The 22,939-nt window shown below is 35.4% G+C and overlaps 1 protein-coding gene across 1 annotated transcript in view; it reads left to right on the forward strand.

The window, feature by feature from the left end:
* ppp1r37 (protein phosphatase 1, regulatory subunit 37) overlaps positions 1-21,063 on the forward strand; it is a 55,128-nt gene extending 34,065 nt beyond the window's left edge. Inside the window, exons 5-13 of the mRNA XM_058750635.1 lie at positions 3,972-4,091; positions 4,177-4,327; positions 12,013-12,168; positions 12,274-12,386; positions 14,192-14,333; positions 14,456-14,622; positions 15,325-16,615; positions 19,149-19,250; positions 19,363-21,063. Coding sequence (XP_058606618.1) covers positions 3,972-4,091; positions 4,177-4,327; positions 12,013-12,168; positions 12,274-12,386; positions 14,192-14,333; positions 14,456-14,622; positions 15,325-16,615; positions 19,149-19,237 — 2,229 coding nt within the window. The 3' untranslated portion in view covers positions 19,238-19,250; positions 19,363-21,063. The remainder of the gene's footprint in view (positions 1-3,971; positions 4,092-4,176; positions 4,328-12,012; positions 12,169-12,273; positions 12,387-14,191; positions 14,334-14,455; positions 14,623-15,324; positions 16,616-19,148; positions 19,251-19,362) is intronic.
* Positions 21,064-22,939: the final 1,876 nt, after the last annotated feature.

Here is a 22,939-nt window from a genome sequence, read left to right on the forward strand (position 1 = left end):
TACCTCATTCAAGTGCAGTTTAAAAAAAAAAAAAAAAAACTGTCCAAACTTCAACAAAATATTTGTTTAGATGTTGTTTTGTGTTGAATCTACTACTTTTTGTAATTTTTAGAAGATATTTTTTAAATTATCTAAATTTTTCAGGAGCTCAGCTCATGACCTTACTGTAGAACCTCTCTCTCTGTGTCAGGTCTCTCTCTCTCTCTCTCTCTCTCTCTCTCTCTCTCTCTCTCTCTCTCTCTCTCTCTCTCTCTCTCTCTCTCTCTCTCTCTCTCTCTCTCTCTCTCTCTCTCTCTCTCTGCTCTCTTTGTCTCGTCTCGTCTGAGATCACTGTGTGACTCATGCTGCTTAGAGGACAGTGTAAATCTCTAGTGTAAAGATGCTGGAAACAAAACCATGTTTTCTCTTGAGACACACATATATACATAGTTGAGCTCATGTATAGACATGTAGACTAAATCTCAGCACTTACAACATCATAGGGGACACATTCTGGGGCTTCAACCAGGATAAAATAAAAAACCCACAACTAATCATCCTTACACATTTATATGAATATTACCATATAGTACAACTGGACATGTTACCTTGCAAAAAAAAGATTATCACATTTATATTATAATTAATTCATTTTATATATACATACACACACACACACACACACACACACACACACACACACATGTTCGTTTTTGTGAAAAGTGGGGATATCCCATAGGCGTAATGGTTTTTATACTGTACTTACTGTATGTGCTATTGCCACACCAACCCTACACCTAAACCTACCCCTTACAGGAGACTGTGCATTTCAACTTTCCCAAAAAAAAACCTCATTCTGTATGATTTATAAGCGTTTTGAAAAGTGGGGACATGGGTCAATGTCCTGAAAAGTCACCTTCACCTTGTAATATCTATGTCATACCTTTGTCATTATACAAATCTATGTCCTGACTTTTCACAAAAACGCGCACACACATATACATAAATATATTAGGGCTGGTAATTTAACGCATTAAAATTATTAACACATTTAATGCACTTGCCCCGCCCCAGACCTATGTGGGTCATCTGACATTTCATACAGTTGATTGATTGACAAATATGATGCAGGGCAACAAGTCACTGCGTGATGGAGCCTAGAGAACGTAGTTAGAATGTCCCTAAAATTCAAGATATGTTTGAGATTTTGTCTCATATTTACATCATATAGTTATGCAATATCACACGAGCAATAGCCTATCACACGAGTGCAAGTGTGATAGTGATCTTATACAACAGTTCAGTAAGTAAGTTAATATTGTGTTGTTTTAGACACAATGTTGTCTGTTTTTCTCAGTTCTGACAATGAAAATATAAAGACAAAGCAGATCTGTTCGTCTCCGAGCAACACAAAGCGGCATTTCATTTCTTAATGCATATTTTGAACGGATTGGGTGAATTATTAGGCGCGTTGAACCATTGGCTGTAGGCGCATTGGATTTGAAGCGGCGCTGCACAGCTGAAAGGACCGCGAGAGCGATTCAAAAGCATAAGGAGCCATCTGCTCTCTACAGCTCTTGCGGTACTTTGATGTCTCACACCGATCGATCTGATGGTGATCTGCTTCAAGTTGAAAAAGCCTAATGATTCAATGAACCATTCATAAAGAACCATTTACTTCTCTCCTGAATGAATCAGCCATTTGAACGAATCAAATGAATAAATGACTCGATGACTTAATGATTAAGACATTTACCACCACCTACTGGCAGTTATAGTTTATTTAGAGTATCATTTCATTAAAGAAATAATTTCATATTTCCATAGTTGTAATAATAAAATAAATTATTAAAGGTATAGTTCACCCACCCAAAAATGACAATTGTGTCATTTACTCACCCTCATGGTCCAAAAGAGTATATGTAGGCCTAATAAATTGTATTAAACTAAATATTTCTTGCCGAAGCTACTTTTTGTAATGTCTGTTTGATGATTTAAACAATGATTCTTGGGAGCCAAATTTGATGTGTGATTTAATTAATCGCCACATCATGTAATTAATTAGATTAAAAATTTTAATCACTTACCAGTCCTTATATATATATATATATATATATATATAGCCCTCTTTTGTGCAGAACTACTTCCTTCCGCCATGGATTCAAATCTAAAGTTGTCAGTTTAACAGCTGAGCCCAAGCCTCTGTTACTAATTCCAAAACATCACTTTAGAGTAACGAAGGAACGTTGAGTTGCTTCATTAAAAGTTTATTGTATTACTGTAGTAAAAGCAGTGTGTTATGTATAGTTAAAGTATTATGAGAGAAAGACTGAGCGAGTGTGTTTACATGCATCTGATACAGCTTTCATTCTTCAGATCAATCTCTTATTCTCAATAAAACATTAGTTTGTCTCGTACTAGGGTGATTTTTGATGACAGCACTGCTCAGTGCATGTGTTTGACTGCGTACAAGCTGGTGTTGAAAGTAAAAATAACTTCCTTGTTCAAAACTGCACTTTAGTATTTTTATATATACAGTGAAACCAAAAATTATTCAGACACCAGATATCATTTTTGATATTTTTTTACTAGTGGGTGCAGGACACTATAGTTCATACAATTGTGACAGTTATGTATGTACAGATATAATATGTGCAAATTTGAAATGTAAATAAGCATGTGTGTTAAGTACATAATGTATAATAGTGTTGTGTGTTCCACGTTCATGAGATAATATAATATAATAGGTATAATATGTCACAACTGTGACATATATTATGCCCAAAAATTCTTCATAGAATGGACTACCAGTAAAACTGATAAAAATTTGGGACCAAAAATTGACACTTTGACCTGACCATGTTTTGCTTAAGTGTTTTTTTTTTTTTTCATTTTCTTTAATTGCTAATACAACCTTTTTACACCACAGACTGAAGAAAATGAAGCATTGCTTGGTAATTGGTTGAGGTAAATTGTTATTATCTGATTGTATACTTAAATTTAACAACGTACAACTATTCAACCTAATTCATTACATACCTTTCTATCAAAGTTATCTGACATTATCAAGATTAATTTGTTCTGACGCAGTTTAACTCTGAGTTCGTCATATTTTAGTACCATTTTCTAAACTATGGTGAATGTGAAGGTGTCTGAATAAATTTCGGTTTAACTGTATATGTACAGGTACATTATGTACCATAATAATATTTTGTAATTTCTTAATTAACATAACATAATAACACATTTTATGTTCAGGAAATGAACCGGCTGATTAAGCAGCTAAGGAAACACTTAAGTTGTAAATAACAGAATGCCAAATACCAGCGTCTGACGTCAAACCTATTTTGAATATGTACATTTATGATAAATGGCAAATGGAATGATTACATACATAGCAAATTGTATGAAGTGAATGCGGTACTAAATCAAGGAGTTAACTGTTATTGTTTTGAAAATAGACATAACCATGTTGTGTAAACGAGATGTCGAATTGGTCACAAGACACTATCTATTGAAAGGGGAAGAAAAACAAGTTTGTGATTAATGTAAGAATGAGTCTTTTGAATATAAAACATATTTTAATAGAGTGTCCATTTTTAAATTATACTAGACAGCATTTTTTAGTTTTAAATTTGTATTTTTATTTATTTTTATTTGTACGTTGAGTTTGTTATTGTAAACATGATATTGATTGAATGGTTTTAATGATGCTGTTGAATTGTTTTTGCCATGAATATAGCCATTGCTGCTGACATGGTGTTAAATCATAAATAAATCAAAACATATATATATATATAATTTTTTTTTTTTTTTCCTCATCAGTTTCTGAACAGATGCAGCAGGTTGTTGTCATGGTAACTCAGGTTGTCTGCATGTGTTTGTGTTTTGCATCCCTTTCATAATCTCCTTCTGCAGAATAAACACAGAACAGACTGCTATTAATTCTGAAATGCTGTACAGAATAAAGAGTGTGTTTCTTTCTCTCTCAGGGAGCGTCCGCTTTGTTTGATATGATAGAGTACTATGAATCTGCCACTCATCTCAATATATCCAGCAACAAGCACATGGGCACACGCGGCTGGCAGGCCGCCGCGCACATGATGAGGAAGGTGAGGCTTGAGTTATGCTCGGTTCACACATTAATGAAGAGTCGATCTGCTCAGCTTCATTCCTCATGTGTCTGTGTGCCTCCAGACGAGTTCTCTGCAGTACCTGGACGCCCGGAACACCCCGCTGCTGGACCATTCGGCTCCGTTCGTGGCCAGAGCTCTGCGGATCAGCGGCAGTCTGACCGTCCTGCACCTGGAGAACGCCGGCATCTCAGGACGACCTCTCATGCTGCTGGGTAATGAATGGAAAAACCAATGATCGGAAACACTGTGGACGTTAACCCTATAAAACTTAATGTATCATATTTGATACACCGATTTCTAAGTGCTTTAAATGATCAACATGATAAAAAAACCTGTTTATCTACTACATGCTTTCTGTCATCGGAATTATGGTTTATGATAGTTATTTTTAGCATGTAAAATGCCTTTTACGATAACTGTACAAAGGTCCATCTTCAGCTTGTGCTTTACTGATTTGTATAAATTAAACGTAAGAATGTGTTTATATTGTTTAGATTGTTAGTAATAATTTGAACTGAACACTTACTGGACTGAATCAACATCCATCTATATATATACAGTTGTGCTCAAAATTATTCATACTCTTGGTAAATATGATCAAAGAAGGCCTTTAATTGAAGTAAAAAAAAAAGTGAAAGTGGGGGAAAATCACATTAGGTAAAATCACAAAATCACATTATCACAGATGTCACGGTTCGATATGATTTCGGTCAGAGTAAAACAAATCTACTATGCTCAGTGTCTTTTCATTCTTTTTGAACAGACAGTAGTACAAATTACTATTTTTTTTTTTTTTTTCACCTAGATGTGAAAATACTAAATATTATTACATTATATATATATATATATATATATATATATATATATATATTAGTGCTGTCAACCAATTAAAAAACAACTAATTAATCGCACATTTTTCTGAAATTAAATCGCGATTAATCTCCCCTAACATTAAAGTTTTTAAATATACTTTTATATTGCAATAATTTCACATTCAATCTTCAAATTAATGTACAAACAACATAAAGACAGTATATTTTTTAATATTTGTTTAATGGCATCTTTTTTTTATGACTGAAGGCCAGTATCACTGATACCAATACTGATTTCTCTATAAAATTGCCCCCCCACCCCAATATTTACCTATTGACTACAGCCATTCAACATTACAGTATAATTGAGAGATATCAATTTTAACATTTATTAGACTTTTAAAAAATAAAACTCTTAAACTTAAAACAATCTTCACATAAACCCATTATTATAAATGTCATATTTACCTGTGCCTTTCAGCAGAAATATACAGAAATTGAAGTTATCAAACACTAAATACTATATTAAATATTGATGAATCCTTAAAGCTATCTTTTTTCCTCCTTTTTTTATTTCTTTTTTCTTCTTTTTTGTCCTTTGATGAACAGACATCACAGCAGCTGGTTATTAGGTTATTTTGGCTGTTATTTCTTTAAGAGCTGTTGCTGCTGAACATGACGCGGATCTGACACGCATCGTATTTTCTCTCATCACCTTTTCTGACGCACTTTAGGTCTTAAAGTCTCTATTAATGAGCTGATGAGTTGAATCAGGTGTGTTAGATGAGGGAGACAGTGCTGAGCTGCTCCAGGAAAGTTTTGAAAACCATTTTAGAGACATGTTCTTAAATGTGACTCATAAAAAATATATTCGGCTACATGCACGCAGCCACGCACAATTTTAAGGCAGCTTTAATCGCCTTTTTGGTAACATCATGACTTAACTGACCACAACATTGCATGCTCGTAGTTTATTTCGCGCTTTGATATGAAATGATACAGGGCAGGCTACACCGCGCGCCGGCACCTTTGTGCGTGCAATGGAAGAGCACGCGCTGCGAGCACAGTACCGTTTCCGCACTCGTTTGACTCGCGCCTGACGCTGAAGTGAAGTGGAGTGCACGTCTGAAACATCTCCGGTTTGTAAAGACGCTCTGCGACTGAATAAATGCACTTCTTGTCAAGAGAAAAAGTGAAACGGCAGTTGTGAGAGGGGTGGCCAACCCTAGCTCTGCCCCTGCGTTAATTGCGTTAAATATTTTTAACGCGTTAAACTGAAAAAATTAATCGCCTGCGTTAACGTGCTAATTTTGACACCACTAAAAAAATTATATATATATATATATATATATATATATATATATATATATATATATATATATATATATATATATATATATATATATATATATATATAAATATATAAATAAAATATAATATAATATAAAATATAATATAATATAATATAATATAAAATCTGCAGTACATACATATAGGGAATAAATTCTTGAAATATATTTGATTTAGTTTACAGATAAACAAGGGAAAAAAGAGTGTGACACGTAACGTAGCCTATATATGCTGAGTTTCAGTTAATTTTTGTGATGCGCTTAATTTGTTCACAGAAAGGTAACTCAAATCGTAGAAAGCGACATAATAATCAGGGTATGACATCCTGTTTGTTTTCTTTATTTTACAAAAGCACAATGTTTTGTTTTCATTGTGAATGTACACAAATAAAAGCTGACCTTTATACAGTGATGCATTATTAATAAGACAATAAGTGTTTAAAGTTGATTATGCTGGTATAAGGAAACAGTTGAAGTGATAGCGCACACACACACACACACAAAACACATCAGTTCCGGCATTGTTAACTTGACAACACAGTTGGTGCTTTATCAAAATAAAATACAGTGAGCCAAACATCAGCGTGCGCGCCTCTGTCTCACCGTTGGAACGCGACTGAAGTACAAAGCCTATCATTTACATAAATAAATAATAGTTTCGCATTCAGATACGTTACATCGCAAATATGGAAATATTATGGAATATTTGGATTTGTGCCGAATGAGAGAGGTAGGATACACGAGCACAAAGCTCCATTTCCCAAACAGTTGAGTGCGCAAGCTTTTAAATTATAAGGTAGAGTGGGGGAAAACGATCCCCTTAAGGATTATGTCTTTTTTTTTTTTTTTTTTTTTCTCGGTGAAACAAAAGTTAAATATGTCTGAAAAGGTTATCATAGTTTTAGTGACAGTGGCATAAATTATAAACCAAGTATGAAAAATGTCCAGAGATTTCAAGTTACTAGATTTTTTTACAAAAATTACATTTGTACTAAAAACGCCCCCATGGGTGGGGTAAAATGCTCCTCATTCTGACAAAGCAGTTTGCTTTAAACATATACAGCAAAATTTTCCCCCACTCTGCCCTACTCCTTTGTCAGTCTATGTGAGAGACGCATTCAGAATCAGCACATGGTCACTGTCTAGTGGGCTTTGTTTTCAAGTGCGCAACTCATGGCATTCGCTGTTCTTCTGCTGGCGGTTATCAAGCAGCATTGCATTACTGCGGGCGCCCCCTTCTGGATTAGGGGTGAATTCGTTGTATTCGTTGTAAGGCCTCGTGCACCGAGCCGAGATGTCCGTACCGTGACGGTTCGGAACGAATACATGTGTGTGTGTGTGTGTGTGTGTATGTGTGTGTATATATATATATATATATATATATATATGTGTATATATATATGTGTGTGTATATATGTGTATATATATGTGTGTGTATATATGTGTATATATATGTGTGTATATATATATGTATATATATATATATATATATGTATATATATATATATATATGTATATGTATATATATATATGTGTGTATGTATGTGTATATATATGTATGTGTGTATATATATGTATGTATATATATATATATATGTATGTGTATATATATATAAATATATATATATATATATATATATATATATATATATATATATATATATATATATATATATATATATATATATATATATATATATATATATTATTAGTGCTGTCATGATTAATCACAATTTTAAAATACTAGGATTTACCTGTAAATGTGTTGAAAAAATGTTGAAAAAGAAATGCATGAAACTAGTTTAAGGAAACAGAACCTTTCACACTTCCGCCAGGTATGAGACATAATCCTTATTATTCTTTTATCATTATTCTTTTGTTTTTATTCAGCCGTTATCAGCCTTTAAACTGGCAATAAAACATTTACCAAGCCACATCGCTTCAAACTCAGTATACATTTACCCAACTATTATCAAACGTATTTCTAAATACAAAAAAACATTTCTTGCGACCTTACGTGAGGTATTATGACACAATGCATTATGAAGAATTGGACCTGTTCTGCAGCTGCATTAGAGCTAATATTAGCATCATGCTACAGAAGACAATTTATGAGATTAATAATACACTTTTACTCAGAACTCACTTCAAACCACCATCGAGTGTTTGTAATAACTTCCTTTTGCGATCACATGTGGAATTTGGTCGTTTACTGTTATTAAAATATGCTATTTATAGCCTTTTATATCACTGCACAAATTAGCATTTCAGATGAACACATTCATCTAAAAAAATCACATACAGACCATATCTATCGTAATCGTGTTTATTATCTTATATAATCTATAGTGGCTGTTGTCATGTTCATTTCTGCTGCTCTGCTGAAACTCGCGTTGTTTGTGATGCTACAACCACCTCTCCGTTCTTAAGTTGCCAGGGATACATTCAAAGTATAATAGACATTAGTAAAAGGATCTTTTTAATTTTATTTGTCTATATACACTTTGGGTGGCCGCGGTACATTATAAAAGTAGCCCAAAAAACCGCAACCCACGGCTCTGTAATTTTTTCCCGCGACTGTATTTTCAAAATAGCCCACTTGAGCCGTTACCCTGGCAACACTGGTTCGCTGTACCCTCATCACACAATGATAGATAACCTTCTGCGCTGCGATGACGGGAAGAAGTTGGGGTCAAACCTTATCAAGCGATTAACGCGTTAAAATTTTTGATTAATCGCATGCGTTAACGTTGACACCCCTAATAAATAAATAAATATATATATATATATATATATATATATATATATATATATATATATATATATATATATATATATATATATATATATATATATATATATATATATATATATATATATATATATATATATATATATATATATATTAGGGATGCACAATACAAGATTGTTGCCGATATCCAATATGCCCATATTTTCAAATCATATTGGCCGATAGCTGATGCCAATACTGATATATATTTCCTTTTTTTTTTTTTTTTTGAAAAAAAGACAAGAGTCTCTCCTGTGTGGGGTGATCAGATTTCTCATGGTGGAATACGGGACGGGTTGGCAATATGACTACGATATCAGAAATGTTATTTCACGATATCTAGCCTATATAGTTATATATAAAAAAAAAAACAAAGACGCAAATTACAAACCCTAAGACTAATACGATTGAGAGAACCTTGTTTTTTCAAATACAGTAGGTTTATTTAACATGTATACATTTATTTAACATATTTTGTTGTTTGATTAACATTAATGACAGACTTGTATTTAATGAGGCTGCTGTCCCTTTAAAACCGAATGCACAGATTGTAATTATACTCACACATCCTGTTTTCACCCACCTGTTTATGCTCACTTAAATCATAGCAGATACTGTATTTATGTGAGGTACTTCACACGATGGACATTTTGACAACTGTATGTGCATTTGACAATTCAGGCACAAGGTGAACTGATCACTGAATACTACTACTCGCTCTGATCACCCAGTCATAAAATAATTTTGAAATATGGGACAAAACATGATTTTTTTTTTTCAAAATAAGTCGGGACACTAAAAATTATTATAATTATAAACAAATTATTTTTAATTTTGGTTAGTTTTGAGCAAAAACTTTTTTGTTAGATCTAATAAACATTATTAAACTTATTTTAATGAGAGTACATTGGAAGCTTTGACAGTCACTATAATAAAATCAATCTCTGTTTTTTTTTTTTTTTCCCAGACAGTTGCAGTTAAAACCTTAAAATTTTATTTGTGAATTCAAGGCAAAATAACTGTAAAAATTCTACAAATCTTTTAGAGCTCCTTGTATTTAAATTTTCATAATCCATAACATTTTATCACTAGCACACCCTGAGCTATTCGTCTTATTGGTAATGCATATCGGCATAATTTTTATGAATCAATCGCTTAAAATGAATCAACATAACTGTTATTCAAAATGGTAAGCAAGCGCTACTTTGTTTCGTATAAAAGTTTCTCATTATCACGCCTTGATATTTTCTTGATCTCGTAACAAAAGTTGTTTTCTCGTTATCACGACTTAATTTTTTCGTGATGTCGACATAACAACTGCAACTGCACCAACAGATGGCAGTATAGATCTCGGGGGTGTTGTATACTGTATATCCACCTTACTGTACACTTTTGGCATAGAGAAAGTACCTTCTTCGTGATCACTATAATTTGTGAAGTAGTGTTCATTACTGACCTTTTAATTAACTCAATGTCAAATGCTTGAATCAATAGGCCTATGATTATTTTGTGTATCTCTGTGTATCGTTAAGTTCTTGCTAGATGCGTGAGTCATCACAGTTTCACTACCGCAGTAGCATTCGGTGTGATAAACTAACTGCTTATAAAAAAAAAACAATGTTGACGTCACTGTATAGTATTCTGTTTGCACCTCTATCTTTGAAGTAGGCCTACATTATTGTTAGTTAATAAGCGGGGATTATGTTGTGTTTATCTAGGAAGCGCTTCAATTACATATTTGTAATGTACATCGTTGACCCTATTTTTAATCTTTATTGTTAATCATTAAATTTGTATTGACAAGAAATGTGATTTATATATGTAACAATGTGTACAGGCTTAAATAACAATTTAGTGATGTTATATAGTGTTGTAATCTTTTGTATTTTCTACATTTCTTTGTAGGAAATCACACACACATTCAAACAGCATCCCAAGCTTGTAACGCACATGATATCAGTCACAGCATATCCTACATGACTAATAAAAATCACAAACAAATTTTATTTAATTTTATTTGAAACGAATGAGGAAAATAAAGTGAGTTGAATCCAAGCAGCTCTAAAAGATTTTAGAATAGTTCTCTGCATTCTTCTGAAGGCGCTCCGCCTGCGCTTTCGGTGTTGAATGATCTGATGTTAGACCATTTAAATATGTTAATTACACAAACAAAATGTTAAGAGTACGGTCTCTGGGGAAAAAATCAACAGTGATTGAGTAGCCTATATTTGTTTATTGTAGACTTTATTACTATGTGAAGCAGAAGTTGTTGAAATATCCATAACACAGAGCGCACGGTTTATCTTTCGATCAGATGAGCGTCAAATTTGCATTTGTTACTATAGCAACAGTAGACTCACGACACATTGTTTTAAAAATCAAACAATCATTGCAAAAAAAGCAACTTTTGTTATGTCGAGATCACAAGATAATTAAGTCGTGATAAGAAAACAAGAAAAATAATAATCCGTGTCCTCTTAGGACTTGCGTATTTTAAATTTTTTTTTGTTCAGAAAAAGAGTGTTTTTCTGTTGAGTATCATGTTTTATGCATCAGGCTTTTATGGCTCGTATAGTCCGATATAGTCAGAATATGGAGGAAAAAACAGCTCAGTTATTCAGAAACTCAAACTGAGTATGCAATATGCAATCTGGTGCAGATGCTGATATTTATATGATGAAATTCTTGAAATTCCGATGCTTGTAATGTAAATCAGTGAGATCTTTATAAATGTAAATATCAGTCATTGGGCCTTTTACTCGATAAAAAAGTAAAAACTAGCAATCAGATGACAGAAGGCATGTAAGTAGATCTTGTACAATATGTATTAGAGGCATTAGAAATTCAAACATCAGTAACTGCAGAGTAGGCTATGTTAACCATTTCCCATTAATGAAATGTGAATGAAGCAGTTAAAAGGCTGTTTATTTCATATGTGTGTTCAGCCACAGCACTGAAGATGAATATGAACCTCAGAGAGCTGTATTTGGCCGAAAACAAGCTGAACGGTCTGCAGGACTCGGCTCAGTTGGGGAATCTGCTGAAGTTCAACTACAACATCCAGATTCTGGACCTGAGAAACAATCACATACTGGACTCAGGTCTGACCTCAGATCTCCTCCGTGTCTTGGTTATTGCTCTCCTGCTTCAGTAATGTTTGTACTTGTCGTTCAACCCGCTGTATTTGCTTTTGCTTGTTTCCTCAGGGTTGGCGTATATATGTGAGGGTCTGAAGGAGCAGAGGAAGGGTTTGGTCACTCTGGTGCTCTGGAACAACCAGCTCACACACAATGGCATGGGATACCTGACCGCCGCTTTGGTACACACACACACACACACACACACACACAACTGTGTCACAAAAGTTTCCATGAGCAAATCCACATCTTTGGGGCTTATTCAAACCAAGAGCAACACAACAAAGCAAAGCGAATCGCCAAGCAAAGCGGTTTCGTCCCAAAACTATTCACACCAACTATTCGACACACATTTGTTTATAACGAGTGTGTAAACCTGAAAGAAATAGGGGCTACACTTTATTTTAGGTGTTGTTGTTACAGTGTAATTATGCGATTGAACTAAGTAATATTAATTAACGACGTTAGGTTTTGTTATGCATAATGAACTGTTATTACTAAGTAAATACATGCAAGATGTAACAAGGAACTTGTAAAATAATTTCCAAAATAGTTGTGTACTACATAAAATAAATATAATTAATTAAATGCTTGAAAATAAACTAAAATCGTTTAGTAAGACGAAAACAGTAGTAATGCTGTATTAACGATTAATCAATTAATTGATCAGTACATTTTAATGACAATAATCATTTGGATGATTAATCGACGACTCTGGTAAATTTGTCCAATTATTATTAAAGACTATACTAACACACAAACTATTTTTACAGAAAATATTTACATTTTTTTGTTGTTAATAATGTTGAATAATCGTTTCAGCCCTAGTTTAGTAATGATTTTGCAGCAATAGTAATATTTGTACTTTTGTAAATAGTGCTGCAAGTCAGATAAACCTATAATATCAGGTGCATGTCTCTGCATCTGTATCATAAACGTTTTTGGTGAAACAAATGCAAAAATCATCCAACTGGGCAGAAGAAAACGTAACATTTGTTTCATAATAAGCATTATTTTGACTTAAAATCTTTTATTGTGAAAATGTACACGTGTGTAGGTGTGTAAACTAGAAATAGAATTCTTTGGAACATTATAAATATGTTTACTTTCACATTTGATCAGTTTAATGCGTCCTTGTTGGATAGAAGTATTAACTGAATAAAGGTACTACTGAATAAAAGTATTAAAATATCACTGTTTCCACAAAAATATTGTGCAGCACAACAGTTTGCAACATTGATAATAATCAGAAATGTTTCTTGAGCAGCAAATCAGCATATTAGAATGATTTCTGAAGATCATGTGACACTGAAGACTGGAGTAATGATGCTGAAAATTCAGCTGCGCATCACAGAAATAAATTACATTTTAACAGATATTCACATAGAAAACAGCTATTTTATATTTAAATAATATTTCACAATATTACTGTTTTTACTGTATTTTTAAATTAAAAAATGCAGCCTTGATGAGCTTAAGATTCTTCTTCCAAAAGACCGTGGTGAACAAAAGACTAGCCTCTTATGCCTCGTTGTATAATGAGCCATAAAGAGCACATCCAGCCCAAACACATGAGATGAAGACGAGAGCTCGGCCCCATTCAGTCAGATGCTCATCGAGTAGATTGAGAGGATGCTGTGTGTGTCTGCCAGCTGCTGACCATGCAACACTCGTGTTTATGTGGGTCCTGCCGTCTTTTTTTTTAATTAAGGACAAAGCACACACACACACACACACATTCTCACAGCCTTGTGTGTAACGCACTACAGTCCCTGCTCGTCTTCAGAACAGGCTACATGATTTTAAAGCAGTGCCTGAGCCTGTATTCACACGCTTCACAGCAGAAGACAATTAGATGCCTTCGCAAAATAATCATAAACACATGCATCTTGAAAATCTCACACTGCAGAGTTAATCCACTTTCAGTTTCTTCTTCCACCTCTCTCTGCTTTTACCGATCCATCTCATTTGCTCTCTGTCGCTGTAGCCTTTCACTCAAAGTTTGGAAACACTGAACCTTGGTCATAACGCAGTGGGGAACGAAGGAGTGCACAAACTAAAAGACGGACTCATAGCAAACCGGTCCATCCTCAGACTGGGTCTGGCCTCGACCAAACTCTCCTGTGAAGGTGAGATCTGGAGCGAAATGTGAAGTTACTGTCATATAAACAATGAATTTGTTTCAGATGATGTGGAATTTTAGAGCTCGGCTTATGTTAAGCGTGTAGATGACCGTTTGTTCTTATGATAGGAGCGGTGGCTATCGCAGAATTCATCGCTGACAGTCCGAGGCTCCTCCGGCTGGACATGCGGGAGAATGAAATTAAAACCGGAGGCCTCATGGCTCTCACGCTCGCCTTTAAAGTCAACACATCGCTGCTCCGACTAGACCTGGACCGAGAGCCCAAGAAAGAGACGGTGAGTGCTTGTTAAATGGGAAGGGGAAAGGATTTCGCTTCATATAAGTTCAAACTGCATGTATTTACATTAATTTTGCTGCTGCAAGCTTAAATCGCAAAAACAACATTAGATATATTGAGGAGAGTTTAAAACTCTTATTGAACATCAGAAATGCTCATTGAAGTCTTCTTGTGGCCTTCTTCATATATTTAAATGCTTTTAAGATATGCAGTATAAAGGTAAATATTGCAGTTTGTTACGGTATGATGTTATATTGATGTAAATGTATTCAAATTAAAATTTATTATATATTAGTATATAATATTTAATGATTTTATATGAATTAATAGATTAAATTATAGTGAAAAGGCAGTGGAAATTATATACACTACCATTCAAATGTTTTGGGTCAGTAAGAATTAAAAAAATAATAATAATAAATTATGTATTAATGATCATTAATAATTAGTAATGATGCTGAAAATTCAGCTTTGATCACAGCAATAAATTAGATTTTGCTATATGTTCACATCTATTTTAACAGCTATTTTAAATTGTAATAATATTTCTGTATTTTTGATCAAATAAATGCAGCCTTGGTGAGCAGAAGATAGTTTTTTCAAAAACATTTGAAAATCTTACCAAACCCATACTATATATACCTATATGACCTTTTTATTTATTGCATAACTGCACTCACTGTATCTTTTTTTCTCACAGGTGAAGAGTTTCATTGAGACGCAGCGCGCCCTGCTGGCAGACATTCAGAACGGCTGCAAGAGGAACTTCATCCTGGCCAAAGAGAAGGAGGAGACGGAACAAAAGATGAGGCAGTCGGTTTCAATGGCCGAAATCGCCACAGAGGACCAAACTCAGGAGGATGAAGATGCATCTGTTGAGAAAATCGAGGAAGAGAACACCGCAGGTCAGGGAGACGCAACCGATGAGGGTAGTGTATCTGACGGCCAAGAGGTCAAAGATCAAAAACCGACACTACAAGACGACTCGGACTCTGACACCGAGGATGAGGACGCAGCCGAGGAGCCAGAAGCTTCTGCAAACACCACACCTCCCGTACTGATTCCTGCAATAAGCGCCTGTAAGGCCGTGGCCTCGGCACCTCCTCCAGCAGAATCTCCAGCGGGAATAACGGTGACCGAAGCCAGCGCTGTCCCCGGAGCCCCAGCATCTCCTGGCCGTTGCTTTTCGGTGTCTAGTCCCGGCAGAGGACACAAAATCTTTATGGTAACCCGTGTGGAAAGCCCTCCGGAGCAGCAACAGATGACTGCATTGGTGAAAGGTTTCAGCGAGAGGGCAGCAGAGAGCCAAACATCCACACAAACTAATATAAAAGCACCTTTAGATGCACCTTCTAACCAAACAGCATCTGAGCTCAGCACGTTAACATCCCGTGCAGAAACAACACCAGCACCTGTTCAACCGCTCTACGCCTCTTCACTTGCGGATAAGCAGGAGAAAGTAAAGGAGTCTCAAGCTTCACCCTCAGAAATCGAACAGGAACCTGCTACGCCATTTGAAAGCCAGAAGGACGCCGTCCTTGCCGATCAGACTCACTTAGAGCAGCAGTTGACTGTAAATGCAAACACAGAGACATCGCAAAATGTAAGCGAGATGGACCAGATGTTCTGTTCTCACACGGAGCACACCCAAACAGAGCCGTCAGTGTCAGGACAATCCCGAGATGAGACGCTAAAGCCAAAAGCCGAACCATGTCCAGAACAGCTGCAGGAGGTTCAGCCTGGTGCTAACGGAGAAAAACAAGAGCAACAGGCCTCTCCGCTGCAGGAGGTCACGAGAGGTCACGAACCCCTCGATGAGGAAAACTGCAGTGCTCGGGCGGGATCTCCTGACCAGATCTCCACAGAAGAAGCTGAAGGTCATCCCGCTGTGAATACAGGAGCAGCGCTGCCCAATGGGCTGAAGCCAGAATTTGCCTTTCACCTGCTTGAACCCGAGGGACCCAAACCTGCCAGCTGCATTATGGAGCATGGTGAGTTACGCTGAATTATCATTCCGCAATATTGGAGTACAATTATTTGGATTAAATTACATTTACGTTGTTCCTAAAACCTGTTCACACCAATTCTGATGTGACTATCTGAATCAGAAAGAGCTTTATTGCTAAATATGCTTGCGCATACAAGGAATTTGTTTTAGTGTCACATAGGAATGCAACGATTCACTCAACTCACGGTTCGATTCACGATTTATTAATTTTTTTTACAAAATGAGATTTAAGACAAATTATAAATTAAATGTGTCCTTTTGCTTGGACAAAATGCAGCATGTTTCTTTGTGAAATTGAAATATAACACTATAATAATATACTAATATAGCACTTGCATATTATTGCTCTTTTGTTGGTTTTGATTGCTTCTATTCTCCTCATTTGTAAATCGCTTTGGATAAAAGCCTCTGCTGAATAACATGTAAATATAATGTAAATGTAAATAACGACACTAAATTTAAATTTTAAAACAAGCTCCAAATCAAATAAATAACACGAATAAAATAAATCTCTTCATATAAACAAAATAAGGGTTTGTCTGTGCTCTTTCCATTTAAAATTAGAGGCAACCACTGCATTTTAATCATGATCCAAACAAAGATGCTGCATACATGCAACATGAGCAGTTTTTAATCTAAATTAGGTTGTATAATTTCGAAATTTGAAGCAAAAACATGCATGAAATGAAATAGAAGACGAGCTGAATGCAGATTCACTCTCTGCCAGCAGGTGGCGCTTTAAGCGTTTCCTTGGTTTCTGCTGTAAACAAAGCAGCGCTGCACTTATGAACTTTAATACGCATTATACAGAGGCAAGATGAAAAGAAAAAATACTATCTAAACCTTTCTAAAGAGAGCAAGTTCCCCTCAGACATACTTTTATATAAACTCCTACCCCTAATCGAATCGTGATTTGTTTAGCATCTCAACCAATTTGAATCGTCACATATATGAATCGATTTTCAACCGGCTCGCAGTTAATCGTTACATCCCTAGTGTCACAAGCTTCCAGTACACAGAGACAATAAAAAATAAGATGACACATGTATATAGAAATAGAAAAATAATTTGAAAAATAAAACAAATTGTATGTACAGTTGGCTATAGATGATAGAATAGAATGAGATGCAGGTTCGGTATGTGCTATGTTTTTGGGGAAAAATTACTATATTGTCAAATAAAAATAAAGAAAATAAGAACAAATAATCTAATTATAAGCAACAGCACAAATAAATACAACAGAACAAAGATACTAATAAAATAAACAGTGCTTTTCAGGTATTTTAGGTAAGCCTTACACTAGTTTTTAGGTACAGAAATTGAATAAAGTAATCAAATGTAAAATAAAATTCAATATTTGGCTTCTCAGAGCCCGACGCCCTCACCGATATGGGTTTTCAGGACCGATACCGATATTAGGGAGTAAAAAAGTCTGATATCAATATATCAGCTGATATTCTTTGTGTTTATATTATAGTAGAGCGTGTCCAAACCTTCGATTCGCGTCGATTCTACGCTGACCGCAAGCGCTGTGATTGGTCTGCTATAATAATAACATGTTTGTTCATTTGTTGATTCATCAGGCTGATTCAAACTAATAATGCCTGAATTTGTGAGTCTTTGAGTGATTCATGAACTAGCTCATTTTCTCTATGTGATTATTCAACAACAACAAAAAACAAACAACAAAATTAACAACAAAAAATCAGTATCGCAATGTTGTATATTTAACCACACGTTTCATTTTCAGACTGATATCAGGTGACGATAACATGCAGGTCATTATTTTAATCACTTTTATTCAGAAATGCTCATTTAGTTCAAACCGATAACACCTGAATTTGTGAGTCTTTGAGTAATTCATGAAAAAACGGGTCCAGTTTCTGTATATTTATATAGTGAGTCATGTTTTATTCAGAAAAGTTCAGAGTTCATTCATTTGAAGATTCATCCAACCAGTAATGCCTGAATTTTGTAAGTCTGAGTGAATCATGAATAAACACGTGGCTCATTTTCTTTATATCATGTATTATTATTATATTACGTATTATAATTTGTGAGTCTTTCAGGGTTAATAATGAAAAAATATATATACTCATAACAGTGATTTTCTTGTGAATCAGACTATGCTGGTCACGTATGTTTTTTGCGTGCAGCTTAAATAGAAAGAAGGGTTTTTTTGGGGTTTTTTTGCTATCAATGCCTGCTAATGTTAGGTGCAATAAACAATTTTAATCTCTCTGCTGAACATTTTTTGTTGGTTTGAACAGGTGTTTACTTTTTAGTATTTGTTTGTTTCATCTTATCACATGCAACTCATGCTCTAAGCTCAAACATTGGTAAAATATTGATGCTTTTGCGTCATTTACTCGTATTGGACTGAGCTGTGAACAGGACTTTATGAATATAGTGAAAGCACAAAGACACATACATGTGATATGACAGTGATTTTGAGCATGCAGAGAATTATTCGGTGTTGATGTGTGTGTGTGTGTGTGTGTGTGTGTGTGTGTCAGTGAGCGTGACAGCAGAGCTGAGCTGTGGGCAGGATTTAGAGGAGCTTCTCCTTGATGCCAGTCTGGACACCAGCAGAGATGCACCGTAATGCTGTAACCAAGGTAATGCAAGGAAATTCCCATGTTTATGAAGGAATTCCTGGAATAATAACTTAACAATGTGCTTTTAAGTAAGTCTGGTAGGTTAAGTTAACCCGTCTTTGTCTCTTCTCAGGATCCACACATGCAGAGAGAATCAGAAGGGCCGGTTTGTTCTCGTCACACGGCATCCGCTCATATTCCTTGGGTCTCTTTCAGTCTTTCTCATGTCTTTTCCACTAATTTTCCAATCGTTGCATCAGAACACAGAGGACTCATCTTCCCTCCAGTGTCCAACTTTGATTGAAATTAGGAAAATCTCTTCTGCGATTTGCCGTAAAGTTGTATGTTCGCACAGTTACCAAAGACGCATATGCAGAGAAACACACACACACACACTAACCGGCGACCTCCTTCTGTTCCTCACCGTTACGCTGTCGATTGTGGCGTCTCACCGCAGTGCTGCTCTCCGCCGCCCCCTGGTGGACTGGAGGTTGTAATGCAGTACAGAGACTGACCGGCTGGAACATGCGAAGACATTTCATTGGTTTTGGCTTTCCGATATGGTCAAGTGGGCAGATGTTGTTTCGCAAGAGCATCGTTGCGAGTCTCTGTGTGTGTTTGTCGTTATTAGTGTCTCGTTAACACAAAAAAAAAAGACTTGAGATCTGCTTTCCGTTGGTTCCTGCTGCTCAGGAATTGGTCAAAACACCCACTTTTGATCTCAGATCTCACCAGGTTCCCTTCATCAACCAGCACTTCTGAAAGCCTCTGAAACCTGCGTGAATGTGTGGAACAATTTAGCGACTCATCTGAATGATTCGGACATCTTCGTCCTCGGCGAACGAACGAGCTGTACAATTCTCACTCTCTCTTAACATCTCAAACACTCATTCTGTCTTCCATCGGTAAAACCCTGTGTCACCGTACGTACCCATCCGAAGACAGGACAAGACACGTTTGCCTTTAAACCTTTTTTCAGCTCTTTATTCTGGCTGCTTGGCTGAATCAGTTTGTATTTATTTTTAAACAACCCGAGTCTGTTGTGTGATATTTTTTTTCTTTCTTTCTCTCCCCTCTTCATGTTCCCATCTTTTTTTTTTTTTAAGCTGTTGTTGTGGGATTTTTCCCCCTTTGGTGTATATTTTCAGATTCTATAAAGAGCAAATATTAAGTTTAAAGTTTTTCTATTTTGATTGGTGGGGGTTTGGGAAAGGGAGGGCTCTGTGGATTGATATATATATATATATATATATATATATATATATATATATATATATAGATATAGGGCTGGAGCTCTGGGAGAGTATATTATGTAAATCGGGCGTGAGTTTGGGCGTGAAATAAGGCAGTCGGAGTGCCAGAGCACAAGACTTCATGAAGAAAACACTACGCTTGTGTGAAGCTACTGCCGCTGGAGACACTAGAGACTACACTTTACCTCGAGAGACGTCGCCATCGTCAGACAAACGTGTGATTCTAGGGCAAACGAGAAGCTTGTGACATTGAAGCGAGGCTTGATCTGATCAGTGTAGTACTTTCCACCATTCCAGGCTCTGTGGTTGGTGCTTTTCAGTTTCTCTCTCTCTCTTTACCGTCTGGTTGATGTCGACTCTGACGTCTATCTGCCAGGCTTCAGAGAAGCTTTGCCTCTACATCCAGATTGTCTTTGACCTTGAAATCAACACTTCTGTGCTGCCCCCCCAACCCGATGTTTGTAATGCTTTATTTTTAGTAATTTTTAAAATTACCTGTTAAATTAATCGAACTGTAATGGTAAACACAAAGAGATGTGTATGGCTTTTCCCTCTCAAATAAATGCATGTAATGACAAAAACAGCATGTGTGGTTTTTATAAAACAACTTTCCTAATTGCACTTAGGATTTACAGTTATATTTGACATTGGTTTTGTTACACCATTCAGCATGAAGTAATTATTTAAAAAGTGCCTGCCTTATTTTTTAACGTAAGAGTGGATGAAGCCATCTTTCTAGTTATTTCAGCTTTACAACAGTTCGCTAAGCTGCTTGATATTGCAAACAGGTATCTATCATATTTTAACTTATTATCGTAATCATAAACACACTAGTTTGTAGTGCACTTTGTCATTCTGATAGAAATTATGTAGCTCCGCCCCTTTTCAGCGCTGCGTTCGTTGTCTTCCGTTGTGTTTTCGTAGAATTTATGAATGAAGCGTTCATTTCTCGTTCTACTGACGTTTGTTATGAAATCCACTTTGAACATGACAATGCAAACGATAACTTTCGTAAACTCTACAATATGTAAATCCACTTTACCAGCTAATTACTCTTTAATGGCAATGCTATAGAATATATATATATATATATATATAGAGCTACCGCAAAAATCTGAATTTCAAAGACAAAATTCTAAAGATCACACAACTTTTAATCAGAAATTGATATTAAATCTCACAAAAAATGACAATAAATGGCAACACATTAACTTAAACATGAAATTTTGAAGTGGATAGCTCGGAATAGCATTTTCTTGTAAACTACGACAATAATCTTTATTTACCGTTATGCTTATTTACAGGTTTGCACATTCACGAGACATGGCTTACTTCCATGTTGACACACAAGGTGGATATTACAGCTTGTCTGAAAACAGTTGTCGTCTAAAAGTTGCATTTTGTATCACAGTTATTGTTGGGTATCAAAAGCAGGTGTATATGCAGGTGTTCATTCATTTAAATGGCCGAAATGTGAACAACAATAAGATTAAATAAAAACAAAAACATACATTAATGTAAAAAAAAAAAAAAAAATCTGATAATGGATGAAAACTAGTGCTGTCAAACCATTAATCACATCCAAAATAAAAGTTTTTGTTTACATAGTATGTGTGTGCACTGTGTACATTTATTATGTGTGTATATAAATACACTCCCATGCATGTGTATATAATACAAGAAAAATGTTACGTTTATATATTAAATATATTGATATATTACATGAATATGAATACTTATATACTGTATGTGTGTGTTCATATATACACAGTACACAGATATATTATGTAAATAAAAACATTTATTTTGGATGCGATTAATCGTTTGACAGCACTAATGAAAACTATGAAGAAAATTCCCTTTAACTCTCAGAATATTTGTTATTTTGGCAAGAATATGAGTAAATTTAGGCCTACGGTTTTAGAGGGGTTTGTGAAGAAAATAGAAAAATGAATGTCATTTCATTTGAGTTTAAAGTTAACCATTTTTAATACAATAATGTTAGTTAACGAAGGTTGGTTTGAAGAGTTGAGGATCTTTGTTGTTGGTTTTCTGGGCTTGCACAGGTCGAAGCCCCTGCATCAGGTGGTCTGGTATGTTACACACCCTCAGATGAATGCAAACACTATCAAACGACGCTGCCGCAGGAGAGCAATATGTTTGAGATTATCAGGCTTCTGTTCAAGCCCCGAGCACAGAGACTACAACAACACACCAACAACACACACTTCTGCTACATGTCTTGAGAGTTTAATTAAAATGATACTGAGCTTCTGGGACATATTTTAAATCATTATTTCTTCGTTATGTAAAAGCCATCCAGTCATGCTGTACTTTGGGATGTTCAGTGCCGTATAGAAGGGATTTTCAAGGTATTTGACTGTTGGAGCTTATTATTATAAATCTACTTTGAAGGAATTTCCGTGTAATCCTCAGTGACTCGCTCTTGCATAAGAA

This window comes from Onychostoma macrolepis, chromosome 18, assembly GCF_012432095.1.
Source record: "Onychostoma macrolepis isolate SWU-2019 chromosome 18, ASM1243209v1, whole genome shotgun sequence".
Classification (NCBI taxonomy): domain Eukaryota; kingdom Metazoa; phylum Chordata; class Actinopteri; order Cypriniformes; family Cyprinidae; genus Onychostoma; species Onychostoma macrolepis.